The sequence below is a fragment of the Camarhynchus parvulus genome, chromosome 3, assembly GCF_901933205.1.
Source record: "Camarhynchus parvulus chromosome 3, STF_HiC, whole genome shotgun sequence".
Lineage (NCBI taxonomy): Eukaryota > Metazoa > Chordata > Aves > Passeriformes > Thraupidae > Camarhynchus > Camarhynchus parvulus.
The window spans coordinates 27,274,825-27,291,267 of record NC_044573.1 but is presented as its reverse complement, the minus strand read 5'-3'; the positions used below and the strand labels follow the sequence as shown (position 1 = coordinate 27,291,267).

The following is a 16,443-nucleotide window of genomic DNA, read 5'->3' as shown; positions in this document are numbered from 1 at the left end:
GCTCTCAAAAATGTAAACCCATGTGTTTTACTCCAATGTGTTGTAAAATTAATGAAATCTGGTATAGTAAGAGAGTGGAAAAGAATCCAATGCATTGGATATTGATTGATTGCAAGTAGTTTGAGAAACATATTTTATAACTTTAAAAGATGGAAGAATTTTATATATATATATATATATATATATATATATATATATATATGTCTACAGTAGGCATATATAAGAAGAATATGTAATGCTCACAAAAAATCTGGCTTCCATCAATGTGTATAAACCCTGTTGGGCCAGCTCCTCAGCAGAATAAGCAATGGTAATCACTCTGAAATCAATGACTCCAACTCTGACAATTTGGACTGGCTACAGGTCTGCCTGTATTCATTTTTCACATGATAAATACAGAAAGAGCAGTGGTAAGACTGCTTGCCATGCAGGGCAATTGCTTAACTACCCCGATCAAAAGGGATAATTCCCAAATCAGAGTCAGATGATTAATCTGTGCACATTGTTCAGTCCAGGGTCTTTGTATTGTGGTCAGCAGCCCATGAAAAACCTGACTGGGATGGAGCACCACCTCTTCTCCCCTTGGCTGCCAGGCAGTAACAACTTTCTGTCACTACTCATGTGGTCCAGATTCAGTCAGTGGCCTGGAGCTAAAAGGTACATAACAACTAATGAATCTTTGGAATTGGAATTTGGAATTCCACACTTGAATTATGCATTTAAGACTATTTACCAAAATGACACAGTATTCTTTGAAGACGAAAGTTTCTGCTTTTCACAGGCATAATTTTTTATGTCCTCTCTTGGAAAATTGAGGGTGGATTATGTTATGTAACTGTTATGGGTGTTTATTATTATCTGTACTGGGAAATCAATTGGTGCTGCAGAGGATAACAGCAAACACTTAGAGCAAAGAGGAGAGGATACTCTCCTGTGGTGATACAGATGACAATGATGGATGGTAAATAGATGGTCAGAGAAAACCCTACTGTTAGCCTGGCAGGATTGACCTTAAACAGCTATGTAGGCTTACACATATTTTGTTTTTAGCCTGGCACCAAAGCAAAAGTAATGGGTGCAATACACATGGAGGCTGTGTGCCAGCAACAAAATTGCATTTGCATCACTTTTGTTTGTATTTAGAAAAAATGCTCTTGGGTCTGTTTGCTTGAGTAGTGAAGCAAGAATTTCATTATTTCAATGTGAGGCTCTGGCCTGAACTGGAATATCAGCCACTAGTCCTTCACTGCTTTTGCAGGCAAAAAACAATACAAAAATATATCTAAGTGTTTGACTTTCTCATGGTCCTCTGAAAACCTCAGTGACAGTGTCTATTTGGTATCCCATGACCGAAAGCACGTGCCAGTACTCACCTGCACTCCTGGTTCCTGGTTCAGCCTTTCAGTTTGTCCTTTCTGTAGTTTTAAGTGCTGGTGGCAGGGATCTCTCCAAGGATTATCATCACATAAAGGCTTACAGAGGTCACAGTGACATGTCTTAGTGCCAGACTAAGACAAACGCATCATGAGCCACAACACCTGCCTGGAGTGAGGCACAATCCCTATCTGTGGCAAGTAGGAAACCCCCAGTGGTTTCTGCAATAAAGATACAATGCCTAGTTTAATTCCAGCTTGGCTATTTAAGTGGTCCAGCCACATTTGCCAGTGGTATCACTGGGATATAGCACTGTGCGTTTCCTGCTTTGACTGTGGCTCAACAAACTGTTCAGCTGTCACACTGTCACCTGGTACTCACAGCATGGTCATGGGCATTCTCATGTCTGGGAAACAAGCAGAGCTGATTGAACTGCTCCACATCACACTGCAGAATTAATTGCACCTCAGAGAAAAATGAGGTTTTTCTTTTACTAAGTATAGGCCTACATCTACCTCCTCTGAATTCAGTAACAAACGGTGTGACTGATTCTGGGGCAAACCTGGCTCCAGTCCTTCATTAGCAGATGGGCTTTGGATGTCAGTGAGTGAAACTTGCACTGTATGTGTAAGATAATATTGATTTTCTATGGGGCCTAATAAATAAATTTCTGTTACTTCTTCAGGTCATAGCCTTGGCAATTATAAAATCTTGTCATTGTTTTCTGAAGGGCAACATTAGCATTGTTGGGGAAAGCTAGCAACATTCATGTGAAGAAGAAATATAATTAAAATGTGGTAGACTATTAGAAATGAAAGACCAAATTAATGTCTACTGAGGAAAGTGAATCTGAGTGTGTCTAATGACATCCTTTAGAACGTGATACTCAGCTAAGAAGATATATTGTCATTTGTATTGATAATCTGCTATATTAATGCTTTAAAATACTTTAACTTAGGCAATTAAAAAAATTTTAGGGGGTCTGCATTTAAAGATCCAGTGGAGTACCAAAGTGACAGACATTTCTTTCCCATTGAGATCTCAGATATGCTTAGAGTTCATGGTATCAAAAAAAATGGCAAATGAATATGAAAGCCTAAAAGAAAGAATGCTTAATACACTTAATTGAGATGGCAACCACAGTAACAGATGTCAGAATAAATATGTTATAATGCTAGTGAAAAATAAACTGAAATAAAGCAGATTTCATTCTGGCCCTATTAAAATTTGATATAGTTTAAGGCAAGTTGAACAGTCCCTGTCCAACCACAGCTACGAAAAAGTCAAATTAGATTGTACCATCCTGGATACAAGGTTAGCTCATATAGTGATGAATAGGATTTAACTTCATCTCTGATGACTGTTCAGTTGTGATCAGCACATTCCAACAAATTTACCTTGATTTTCCATAACTGTATTTAAAGCATAGTAACATCTGGCTGGGTAGGCAAGGTTTTAGTTTGTACTTGAAGGCTTTGTGCTTTTTAGGGTGATTTTTATGACATAACTACTTCAAAAAAAGCTCTTGCATAGACACAATAATGCAAGGGAAAAAAAAAAAATAAATCAAAAAGAAGTGGTGGTTTTGATGTTATGGCTTATGTTGCTTGCCAGACTGGAATGCATCTTATAGGCAAAAAGCCTCTAATTATGTGGGAGGAGTTTACTGGCAGAACTCTACCAGCACGACAAAACTTTCAAGTGTAAATGGGAGCTAAGTGCTTATTTAAGTCAGCGTGTCTTCTAAACACTTAACAAAGCATAATTTGTTTTCCAAAACCTCCCCTTCCCCAGCCTCACAGTGGGTCTGACTCTTACCCCACTCAGAAGTTAACAGAAGGACACCAGCCCACCTGAGAGGGAGGATCAAGCCTGATCCTTTGGAGAAAGACAGCATTAATGGGATTCTCCCACTAGCAGAGGATGGTATAATGAGAAATGCAACACCTTGGGAAAAACAAAAACATGCAAAAAATTAGTCCTGCTTGTCCTACTCCTAATTACTGACACACTTATGTGACTTTTCACCCTCCTGTGTAACTCACCCCAGCTCTAACTCCCTTACTGATCGGTGCACGGGTGCAGCTGGGACAAAAGGGATTTAAAAGATGTTATGGGACACCAGGCAGTCTGAGCCCTGCATGGAACAGGTTCTCCCTCACCCCATCCAGCTGCTGGCTTTGGCTGCCATAACCAGCTGCAGGAGACTCTTTTCTTGTCTGTGGTGTGGCTAGACTGCATCTGTGTGATGCTGTGTGAGGAAGCCTCACCAGCTCAGGTTGTCAATAGCTTGGCTTGGTCCATTCTTCCAATTCACAGAGCAGATGCACACAGGAAGGCTGGGCAGGAGGTCACATTTACAGGATTACAGCAATGAGCAGTACCGTACCTCCCTGTTGTATTTCTGACTGTTGGCATCACTAATTTAGTAAGCTCTGCCTGTACCCTTTCCACTCTTCCCCCATCCAAAAAAACCCAACATCTAAATCAGACATGGAAACACCTATTTTGTACTTTTTCTTGCATTTGGGTTGAAAAGGGCAGAGGAAAAAAAATAAGAGAGAGAGAGAAAACTGTAAGATCGCATTCCAGAAATATTTTGAAAATCCACAGGCTTAATGAGAGAAAAGAACTAAATGCATGAATGTTGTCACTGGCAAGCCATCTGGAGCATGCAAGTGAAAAATGCTTTCAAAATCTTAAAAGTAAATGATCATGCAAAAGCATGAATAGTCTGCACTTGAGGCAAAAGGTGTTTAATTAGAATGGGAAAAGTCTTTGTTCTAAGTAATTAAAGTTCCAGAGTAGACTAGAGAAATCCAAACTCCTTAAACATTTGACAGTTTTAAAGAGAAATCTGCAAGGGTTTAGGCATAAACCCACACAAGGAGAGGCAGGGGAGGAGGCCAGACTGCTTAGGCAGCTCTGCTGAGACATTGCAAGGGCTGAGAAGTCAGTCCCTGTCCATGTAGGGTGATTCAAAGCACTCAAGTCAGGCATACAGGCATTCCCAGTAACCACAGAGTAGAATAAGCAGCCTCCAAAGGGTGATGAAAAATCCCATGTGCTCATCAGAGAGCTTGAATTAGTCAGGCACCTCAGCTTTGGTCCTTACTCTCAGAGCTGCTGTTGGATTTTATACTAGATGGCATCTACTTTACATGGGACACAAAGAACCAGGGACAAGCAGTAGAGCCAAAGGAATGAAAAGTTCAAAGAGCCTCATGAAACAGAGGTGTTGGAGTACCAGTACTGCCTGTGCTTGGACCACACCTGGCTGCTCAGAAACAGGACTGCAAGTGCATGGAGAATGTCACAAATCTGAGATTCATCACCCAAAGCCCTCATTTGGAGGCTGGTAGGACAACTATGAGCATTATGGTTTTGGGATTCGGCATGGCCAGAGGGAACTGTCTAAGGAGCGAGGCACCCCCATAATTTTGGAGGTCTAACTAAAAAGATGCACATACTGCAGTGACTGCTTAGCATGACAAAAGGTTTTATATGACACAGTCCAATTTCCTAAGTGAAAAAAAAACCCTGAGGAAAAATCCTCAGAGTGCTGTGAGCTGAAAATGTTCTTTTTTCTTTTTCATTTGTTCTGGATACACCATAGTTAGGTATTAGTAGTATAATCTTTGGATTCCAATTGTTTCCAATAAAATCCACACTTTGCAACAAGTTTTGCTGAATGAATGTCATGACTAATCTTTGAATAATTTGGGTCCTATTATATTTTTAATAGCATTTTCCAGTTTAGTGCTTTCTTCCTTCTCTGTAATGGCTTCCATTATAAGTTTATAAGCAGATTTCCCAGCAAGAGGATTTGTTATCACCTAGAGCTTTCCTATGGAGACACTCATCAATATTAGCAACCATTTTTTGAATTATACTTATGACACAATTATACAGCTACCAAGTGCACTGCATTTCTCCCCATTAACAAGATCACTCATGTTTACTGAAATTTATTTTATTGAATTTATGGATATAAGAGATGACACTGTGAAAAGCTGTATTTTTTCTCATTGTTGGCCAAGACAAAAACTTTAAGATTCTATTCCAACTTCTGACCAGCACATGTGAACAGATTCATCATCTGCTTTGAAGCCTAAACCATTTTCTAGCTACATATTTTAAATGGGCTTTCCAGAAGTGGGAGTGTGATAACCTAGGACTATTTACTGCAAGTAAATCATAACAAGCAGGTATCAAATGGTATGAAAAATACACAGATGGTTACCAGAATCTTTCCTTCCTGGTGGAACAGAAGAGTTAATTTATACACTGGCAAACAGAAAGTAATCTCATTGCTCTCAGAAGAAAAAGGACAAATGCAGCTGAGTTTCTTACCCTCAAGAAGGAGTTAAAACTACCCAGTGGTAGCTGAAATCCTGTTATTAAGATCCCTAACCAGACAATTACAGCTTACTCTGATCAAAAAGCACTCTTATTTTAATGGGTGAGTACATGAGATTTTAACTCCGTCACACTAACTTTTCTGGTCATTTAATTGGAAAGAAAATGCTGAAGATTCCTGGGGACAATCCCAAAAAAGGAGCTCAGCTTTGAATGAAGGATTTACACTGCTTAACTCTGACACTCAGCTTGTGCAGAGTGTTGTTTTTAGAACACCAAACTCTGTGAGAACCACACATTGCCCAGGTGCCACGGCCCAACTGCCTGCACTGCAGTATGTACCAAACATGTCCAGTGCACAAACAGAAGTGTCCTGCCCAGCCCTGCTGTGTTCAACACAGGCAAGGTTCTTGGGGAAAAGTAACAATTTTTGCTGTTTTTTTGTTTACTGTGTTGGTTTGGTTTGGTTTGGAATTTTTTTGCTAACAATGTCAGTGCTCTCCCTTTTTTTCTATGTATCTCAATGCTTTCTTGTTGCTTCAGACTAAGTCTTTGGGTTTCTGAAGGTCCTCATTCAATGACCCAACTGCCTGTGTCCCATGTACAAACATTCTGGGAATCTCTACAGGGGCAGAGGACTGCAATGCTTGTCACACTTTTGGCTTTGGATCTTACACAAAATGCAGCTCTGTCCTTTTTTCTTTTACCCCTGTGAAAGCCACGGAAGTGTTTGTAAGAAAATGTTTTCTCTTCCACTTGTGATAGAGACTTAGTAAATCAGCTGAAATTGCTTGGATATTCTAAACTTATAAGCATCATCCCACCAGAGATGTGTTCTTGAATGTTAAATTTAGGCTAATTGGAGGCATATCCTTTAATTTAGCAAGCTGAGGTTACTAATACAGATCAAGAGCTAAAAATTAACAGCGGAGCTGATGTGTGCTAAATGCCTAAGTGATATCTTAACCTATAATTATACAAGTTCTGTTAATAGTGAATAATTCAAATCTTCAGGGATTTCAATAGTCTAATGGGCTGTAGTTATTTCCAATTTACATTATGGTTGCTAGGTTTCATTAAAATGAGCAAAAGGCTGCATAGTATAGCTGAAGAAAATTGGTGTTTGAAGTTATCACCCAGAAATCAAAACATGAAATTTAAATTAGAAGGTGTCCAAGCAACACAATGACACCAAAGCCTAGCACTGATAATGAGAGTAGGAAGACAGGGAGTTTGCAGGGATTATTAAAGGAAGACAGCACTACTAGCAACACGCTCCATAACAGCGATACCTTAAATTCCACACTAGTGTATGCAAGGAGTTCAAAACATATTACAAACCTCCATTAAGCCTTGCTACGTTCTTCTGAATTATTTAAATTTTGTTATCTCTGATTTGCAGGTGGCAGGCTGAGGCACGATAAGGCACGAGGCTTATCTGGAGCCATGGGATGGGTCAGGAGGATGTGAGAGCCACAGCTGGGGGCTGTAGCCTCCCTGCCAGCCTGCTGAAGGTACAGCTACCCCACTGCTCTGGGGGCTGCTCGGCCAGCCCCCTCCTCCAGCAGCCACTGCCAGTTTCAGCCTCCTACCACAGAGTTCAGTCCTCAGCTGGGCTGAGACACGTGTCTTTGGGAGATTGCAGTACACCAGATCACCCAGAGCAACATGGGTTAAAGCTACTGCTTTCCAGAGAGCCAGAGGGAGTTGTTATTCATCTGGATCACTGCAGACACCTGACTTGAAGTGCAGTCCCAGAAACACATCAGCACGGTGCCAAGGATGGAAAATCACTGTGGGGAGGGAGAGCAGGAACTTGGAATGACCATCTCCAGCCAGAGCTGGCACCAGAAAAAGCGCAGCGTGGCCAGCCATGGCCACGTGTGTTTCTCCAGACCTGGGATCCACTTTTGGGAGAGCATGTGTACAATCCCAAACCCAAATGACTGCTATGGCCTCCTCTCAATCAAGCCCACCCAGGTTTGAGAGTAAGGCCAGGTTTTGCTGACTCAAGGCTTGAACCTGTCAGTGTGACTCATTGCTGTGGTCTCACCTACCTCCCGTTCTTCTGAGCCATACTGTATGCGAGTGAACTATTTTTGGAACAAGAGGGTTAAATTAGATTACTTAATAGGTAATAAAAATGCCACAGAATTTAATAGGAATGAGAAGCATTTGTTACAATTTGGTAGAAGTCAAGCTGTCTGACACATTTTGATATGTAAATTTGACTTTAAATTTCTTTGTAAGTTCTTCTGGAGTGTACTTTAAATATAGAGTGTCTACTTCTTATGAGCAGATTAACAACTAAAATAAGTGTTCTTTTCTTCCTAAAGATTAGCTATTTCCTTCATGTTTAGTTAGTTGTTCATGCTGCTTTTTCAAAATTCAGGCTCAAATTCCTCATTTGTATATAATTTCAGTTTATGAACCTACATTTAAATATCTGAATTTCTCTAAAGAGACGGAAGTACAGAGAGGTTTTGTTTGGTCTTCTTTTAAAATTTAAACACTTTGAAGCTCTGCAGTTTCTACCTTAGTGAATAAGCCATGGGATAAAGAGTTATAATTAAATAGTTATTTCTCTATAATATAGGTCTTTCCAACAGCTTCTTTTTACTTCATTCTGAATCAAAGTAACCTCTTACATCTCAGCCTGAAATAGACATATCCATTTTGCAACATATTGCTAAATTTCTCTAATTTACATAAGAAGCAACAGCAAAACTCCACATACATTATGTTAGCTAAATTATTATTATTATGTAATTACATAATGGAGAAATAGCAAATTCAAACTCTTAAAACGCTGATCACAAAGTATATTAAATTATAGCATTGCCTCAACTGCAGGGCAGGTGTGCTCAGTGGCACACCCTCCGTCATGCAGACGATGGGATAAACTGGAGCACAACACAGCTCCTCTCCAAGAGACTGAAGGAGATATTGTAGGCCTTTGCTCTGTCCTGAACCAGGACTAGAACCCCTTTAGGGCTCATGGCTGTGGGTCTAAGGAGAAACAATACCTAGTGATTCACTGTAAATACATATTTCACTAAGTCGTGAATTAATGTGCTTTTGTGGGAAGCTTCCCCCTGAAGCTGCAGGTAAAAAGAAATCCTTCCCAAGCCTGCTTTTAGGTGCAGCAGACAACAGAGAGTCAGCAGGGGCAGATTTGGCTCAGGAACATGTGGTGCATCCATCAGTGACTGCTATGCCCAAAGCCCCCCTGTAGCTTTGTCCTGCAAGCTATGAGTATTCTTGAGCAAACCACTTCAGCCTCCCAGCAGTCCAACAGAACAGTGAGAACCTATAAGAATCACATACTTTAATAATTCACTGGCTGGAAAACACTCTCAGATTGACAGATGCCTTGTTACTACAGAGTCATGTTAAGCAATAACAACACAAATCAATAAAAATCATCAAATAATTAAGAACTTTCAGTCACTTAACACCCACTGTGACCGCCATTAGCAAGAGGTTTGAGGGCTGTTCATAAATCTCTTTAGCATATTATAAATTCCCCATAGAGCACTCAGATGCCCCAGCTATGGTGATTTATGCTGCAAACACTGCAATCCTGTCCCTGTGCTATTACTGTAATGGTTTCACATTTAAAAATTGTGTCTTGAGAATATGGTTGAGGACACAGCACACTGGAGAGGCATTAGTGAGAAGAGACATAGAGCATGCAGGAGACCAGACCATGACTCACCACATAACCTGGAGGAACTTATTTACCTTCTCATTTTAAGTGTAACCCTCAGTGTATGAAATGTGTGTCAAAATTTAATCACTTCATGGACTGTTATGTAGTCTGATTAATGATATTTAGAGAGCACTTGGAGATCCTGGATAAAGGTTGGGTTTTTAGTCAATCTGTTATTTCTGCCTTCAGAGCTTTCATTTCTTGTGTCAGGTCCCAGAGTTTAAAGGAGTTCTTTCCCACTCTCTGCATGCACTTTGTAAAAGTGGCTGCTGGTGTCAAATGCCAGCATATTCACAGGGCGTAAACCATCTGGTTTTGCTGAAACTAAATATTCCCATGTTTACTGGGGAAAATAGATGCAGACACTTTCAGTTCTTGCAGCTGTTCCTTCCTGGGAAACAGTAGTAGAAGATTTTTCTCTCCAAAGCAGAGGAATAGTAAGCTTGATTGACATCCTGCAAACTGCAGATCTTGCAGGCCCAAATTATTTTCCTTGTTTTGCTTCTGAAGTCCTTCCCCCTTCCTCACTTGGGGAGTAACGCCTCAGCAAGTGCTGTGTATTTCTTGTGGTTTGTGGGCAGTAGGACAGGCTGTCAGGGGAACTGAGATTGTATCACATGCTAATAAACATAGTTTAAAGAAAAAAAACCAAAACAATGCTGCTCACACTTTTAAATAGTTCTGACACAGAAGAAGTAACCTGTGATACATAACCCTGGTTATGCTTCACCTTGTCCCTATTTTGCATGCAGCTCCTGGGAGACTCTCTCCTGCCTTCCAGACTCTCTAACCCACCTGGGAGCTGTAGGATAGGGCAGGAGGAGCTGCTCTTTTTTAAAAAATGAGATTTTTTTTTTAATTTTTTACTGTTTCAGCATTGGTTTTTAAAATAAACACTCTGTTTTCTGGGAACATCTAGACCTGCCCTGCCCTGCCTTTTAAATATACATAAAAGGCAATGATGGCATAACTAAATTCACAGGAATCAAGGGTCAGTGTTAATCTACAAAACAATCTTGTTCTTCAGAAAATACTATTGCCTTGAGGAGCATAGCATTTGTGTCTCAATCAAAGATCTCATGATATGTTTCCAACAAAAACTATATTAAGAGAGACAGAACAGCACTAACACTGAATGATTGGGGCACTAATTGGACACAGATCCAGACTGGAGCACCTGGGCCAGTGGGTGTTGCACTGTTTATACAAAGTGCTGCAGTTCCAAGCAGGGATATCAAGAGAACCAGTATGGATGCAGGAGTTCAAAGGAGAGTTTTCCACATCCTTGCTATGTGCCTCCAAATGCAAACTGCTGGCTAGTTTGAGACTCTCCTCCTTAATTTGTGAGGAAGGTTGAGAAAATCTTGGTTTTAGCTCAGTGTTGAAGAATAATTATTTTATTTTTACATCTTAAAATGTTATAACCAAACCCAACTATTTACTCAGTTTTAATGCAAGTACTGAGAAACAAAAAAGGGTCATAAAGTACTACAGAATGGGATTTGTTGACTTTTCTTCTTCTATCTCTTAATCTAAGCTTTTTGGACAAAACAGGAATAAGTTATCTGCAGATTTTGTTTATTTTGAGATTACCTTAATACAGTTCCTTATAATTTCTGACTAAAGAGATAGGATCTTTAAATATTTTTGTAAACAAACTCTCCTAAGGAAATACACTGTCAGTTGGATCACTAATTTCTGCTGGAAAAGGGCACTGAGGAGGCAGCAGTGGTTTAGCTATTGCCACTCAGGGAGGATATGCTCCTAATTACACACTGGAAATTTAACCACATGGCTCCTACTGGCCTCTCCCTCCCATCCACATGAGAGCTGCAGTCAGCCCTGAGTTACAGTGTGCCAGAGTGATAAAGCACATTAGAAATGAGCTGTAGTGATGGCATAATGCTGTAAAATACTGCCATGTACTGTCTACCAGGTACATGATGACAGACCTAGGAGGGAGATGGTTTTTGAAAGTTACAAGGCCATAGTAAATAACATAAAAGTGTTTGCAGTGCACTAACTTCAATGTGCAGTGAGTAGCAGAAGTTCTGTCTGAACCAACACAAGGTCACCAGGAAAGAGTAGGTAACAGCAGAGATGCTGAGTCAGTGCTCTGTAGCTGGGGAAGCAACTCTCTCAAATTCCCAGCAATAGCAGCCTCAGTGAGAACTCATGTCCGCACAGTCACAGTTGAGGGAATGACATTTACTAACACACAGTTGTTTTGCCAATTTCTTAGGAAATTTCTGTCTTTCAGATCTGGCAAACTGAGCAGAAGAGCAGTGCAAATTGAAGGACACCTTGAGACAGCATGTGGATAAGGAAAGTTGACATATGAGGTATTTAGGGTAAATGGCTCTGAGACCAGGTAGGGGAAAGTTAGAAGCAAAGCCATCTTCGTGGACATGAGAGGAATTTCAAAATAACTGAGAGACAAGTTAGAGATTAATTAATGAGATTTTGACAAGGCATCAGTCCAGCTCCCCCTTGTACTTGAATCACCAGTTAGCTGTCTTTGACCTGTATGTGTGCATGGTATATTGCCAAAAATTACTGAACATCCACCCTTGATCACAGAAAATGCTTTCATTGACTATTGCTTTCTGTATTGCAGAAGACAATGTGCCTCATTCTCTGATCTTCTAATTCTGTTTTCTGTACTTGGATTATGTCAATGGGACATGCTAAGTTTTAACCCACTGAGGGAGAAATCCACACACTTGTGTCCCTGCTCAAGCTACAACGAAAGGGGGGTGCAAACTTGACAGGGTTATGCAGCACAGTGAGGGGACCCTCCACCCAGCTGACAGCCCAGGTACAGCTGGTCACTGCCTGTCACCTAGCCATGCTCCCAATAAAGCAAGACACTGGCACAGAATCTACAAGGAAAGAAATGAGCTATTTTTGCAGCTTGTTCTTTTTCATAGCATATCTGCTTATATTAAATTATTTTGTTGTTATGATATGCTGCTGAATTGTTTCTGGAAGATGCTGACATGCCTAGTAAAAACAGTTGTCAGGGGATTGTTTTGCTCAGTGTACCTGAAAGTTTATCATCCTACGGAGTTTGGGAAGGTGCCTTAATTATATTTTTATGCCACGGTGGAAGATAATTTCACATCCCCATTTAATTATCAATGCAGAATGTTCTGCAATAATATATTATTATGTCTGAACTGTCTGAACCTGATGTTGTGATGGCTTAAAATAGCCTCCAGGGCAGTTCAGTTGTGTGAAACGAAACTGGGACAATTCCTAAATGCTCAAGAGGGACTGCAGATCTATTAGTCTTGGCAGCAATAAACTACTTGAGATAAGGATGAACTTTAAAAAGTGGAATAATTATTTTTCCTAGTTAAATGAAAAATGAAAGAAAAACATTTTAGGATTTTTTTTAAAATTTAGATTTCCAATATTAGAAGACTTTGAAAAACAACAAAGGATAGCTGTATGTCCTATCATGAGCAGATAAGCTGAAATTTTATTTCTGTGTATCCTGTCCACCTGTGCACACAATTCAAGAGTGTTCTTTCACTTGACTCTCTGGACAGTTAGCATCATCTGATACCTGATGATACCTGCCCCACCTTGTCCTAATTGCTTTTGTTTTGCTCATACTCATTTTCTTCTAATCAAGAGATAAAAACTGGGTTTCAAATATTATATAAGGTGGCAGCATTTTGCTGGCTTGTAGGGACTGATGGAAAAATTCAAGTTTCTACATCAACATCTATATTTAGGCATATAAAGGAGAGGTCTGTTTTTCCTAGAACATCTGCACTTTGTTACTTTGTCAACATACATGTATTTATCTGCTCTCCCAGTTCACAGAGGGTTTTCACCACCTACATTTTAAAGCACTTCTCTGTCCATCCAAGGCAAGCATCTGCTGACAGAATTATGTAAACATGTCTTAAGAGAGCTCATCTTAAAAAAAAAGTTCCAGAAATCACCAAAAAAGTCCTCTTAGCAGCTCCAGCCGCAGTGAAACACGAACCACAGAGTTTTCTCTGCGAACTGCGTTCGCAGAGCGCTGCAAAGGGCACAACTCGTCGTTCCAGTTATGACACATTTTTTTGAAATGATTTTTAATGAACTGCGAGGTGGCACAGGTGCGGTGCGAGCAGGCGGAGGGCTGACCCTCGGCTGGCACGGAGGCTCCCGGGGCTCCTGTTCCTGCCTCTCCTCCGTGCCCGACCCCGGCGCCGCCGCCGCGGCCCGAGGCCTCCGGACCAGCGGGGCACGGCCCGGCCCGCTCCGCGCGCTGCGCCGCGGGGCCCACCGCGCCTGCGCGCTGCCGGGGCGCGGAGCGGCCGCGGCGGGCGAGGCGGCACATGCGCCCTGGCGGCTGCTGAGGAGGGGAGGAGGCGCGGGGAGGAGCGGTGGCCGCTTTCTCCCATTTAGCTGCGAGGGAGCGGGAGAAGCCGGGCGGCCGCCGGGGACCGCCGGAGGGGGGGGGGGGAGCCACTGTCGCTGCGGCCGCCGCTCCCTGCTCCTCCTCCTCCGTGGAGCGCCCTCCACCCCGCCCTCTCCCCCGCCCGGGACCGAGTCTGGTGGCCACAAAATGGCGGACGGGGAGCTGAACGTGGACAGCCTCATCACCCGGCTGCTGGAAGGTGAGCGGGGCGCCGCGGGGAGCCAGAGGGCACGGCCGCCGCTCCCCGCGGGACGAGCCGGGGCTGCCGGTGCGGTGCGGGGCGAGCGGGGGCAGCGCCTTCCCTGCGCCGCCGGCCCGGGGTGGCGGCCGGGAGCGGGCTCGGCGCGTCCCGCCGGTGCCCCGACCGCCGGCCCTGCAGCCCCGCGGAGGGAGGGCGGGGTGCCCGCCCCTTCTGGCTGCCTTGCTATTTAATAGGAAGAAAAAAAAAAAAAAAAAGGAAAAAAGGCTCGTTTTCCGTCTTCCCTTCTTCACCCCGCTGCAGCTGCCTGGCTGAGGGGCGAGCTGGGGGCGCCTCGCTAGCCGAGCTCTTCTCCTCGCTAGCTGAGCGGCCTTTTCTCCCCCGTGCCTCCGGTCGGGTTGTAGTCGCAGCCCTCCGTGTGTAAAATTACGTGTGCGAGCTGCCTTAGGTGTGGGGTTGTGTGTACGTGAGCGTCGGTGGGAGCAGAGGGATTTAGTGCGCTGACATTCCTCAGCCTGCCCACGGGGCAGTGTCCAGAAGTGGCTCTCATGGGTGGCTGATACAGGCTGTAGAGGGTTTTCTGTGTATTAAATAGTGTTTCTGCCATTTAAAGTAAGCTCGCTTATTGCCTGCTTTTGGAGAAGCTGAGGAATTATTGCTAGCGTTTTCTTTTTATTTTAAGTTTCGTCGTGAATGTTTAGTCTTCTTGGGCCTCTTCTTCCATTAATCTTTCATTCCACATTCAACAAATACCTGGTATGCCGGAGATGAGATGAGAGTACTTGCGTGGGTATGCGCCGTTCATTTATTTGGTTGCTGTACTCCTTAGATAGTTGGATCACATTGCAGAAGGCTTATAGAAAGGAATTTATGGAGCACGTATAGTTTGGGACGTGAAACAAGTTTTGTAAGGCTGACTTTTGTTTAGTCGAGTTACTACAAAGCAGGGGGGTTAGGGCTTCAAGGACTTCTTAGCAGCTGCTATCTCATCTTTTTCGATGTGAAAGAGAAGAACAGCAAAAGCAGTATTTAAAAATACATCAAGTCTGAACAGTTGTGCTTATGTTTGTGATTTAAGTATGCAGTGTAGTATAGTATGAAGAAGCAAGTATCAGTTGAAGTTTCTCTTAGATCGTTAATGCAGATAAAACTCCCTTTTTCTGGATGTTGAAACACAGATTAATAGGTAGGGTTTTAAGACAAACTAAATAGTAACCTAGTAAATGTTGACATTTTAGGGCAGATTTTTTGGGGGGAACATTAAGTTACATGTATATTTATGGTTCTGGGGTTTTTGAGACACTTTAAATAATATATTTGAAAGACACTTGTTCCACAATAGAGTAGTTATTTATAAAATGCTTTAGGAGGAGGGGATTCTGCAGTGTTTTGGTGTGCAACTTGTTGGATTGTTCTGTTCCCTCTTAAGTATTACTCTGCTTTTTAAAATTTTTTTTTTCTGAAGACTTATAAAATACATCTTCCATACAGTTTGCATCCACCATAAATACTTGTGTTAACAACTTCATTGCTTTTTGGGTTATGGTTCTTACTTTGTGTTTCAGCAGCCCACTCTGTGCTTCTTGTCTTCCATAGTACTTTAACCTTTAGGGACATACGCATGTACAACTTCTGAACCAAGCCTTGCTTGTAATTTTTCTTTTCTGTTTTTGAGTCCATTTTTAACTCTGAGCAGAGACTATGAAGATTTTTAAGGGGAATGGGGTGCTTTTTTCTGCTTGTCATCTGCTAACATTCGAGGAGTGCCTGGTTTAACATCTCGTATCTGAAACGTAATAAGTAATTCTTACAGGTTTTGTTTGGGAAAAAATGGCAGCAATTAAAGGAATGCATTGTGTGTCAATTATTTTTGCTTTCTTTTTAACGTCTTTTATTTGTTGCACTGGTAGCATATAGCATTTTAACCTGTTGTTCAAACAGCAGCGTTCCACAATGAAGGTTGGGTTTTTTTGTTTGGTTGGTTTTTTGTTCAATTGGCAGCTCACATTCTGGAGCTCATGCTGTTGCTTAGCTGACCTGTTCTGGTAAAGTGAGTTTGAATCCCTCCCCACACTGGTTGCGCAGAAAAATTTCTGTTGACTCTTATCTCCAGTTAAATTGTTCAAAGCAAGTTGTTTGGCTCCATTACACACACTTCAACTTTGACTTAAAAGGATAATTTAACATGGCTTTTGTGGTGTAAGTGTAAGCACAGTGAAATAATAAAAAGACATTTTAGTTAAATGTTGTCATGCAGTATATATTTAGTCCTTTTGGTTGCTTTGAGTGAAATGTATGGCTTTAAGTTTGAATAACAGTCCACAGTTGTCTCTCAGTGGCTGCTACATGTAATTTTTCAAGGCTAGCAAATACATATCA

At 41.9% G+C, this 16,443-nt stretch overlaps 1 protein-coding gene across 1 annotated transcript in view; it reads left to right on the top strand.

Annotated features, from left to right (window-relative positions):
• The first annotated feature begins 13,771 nt into the window (after window positions 1-13,771).
• The window catches only part of PPP1CB (protein phosphatase 1 catalytic subunit beta), a 29,456-nt gene continuing 26,784 nt past the window's right edge, over window positions 13,772-16,443 (top strand). Inside the window, exon 1 of the mRNA XM_030944479.1 lies at window positions 13,772-14,064. Coding sequence (XP_030800339.1) covers window positions 14,013-14,064 — 52 coding nt within the window. The 5' untranslated portion in view covers window positions 13,772-14,012. The remainder of the gene's footprint in view (window positions 14,065-16,443) is intronic.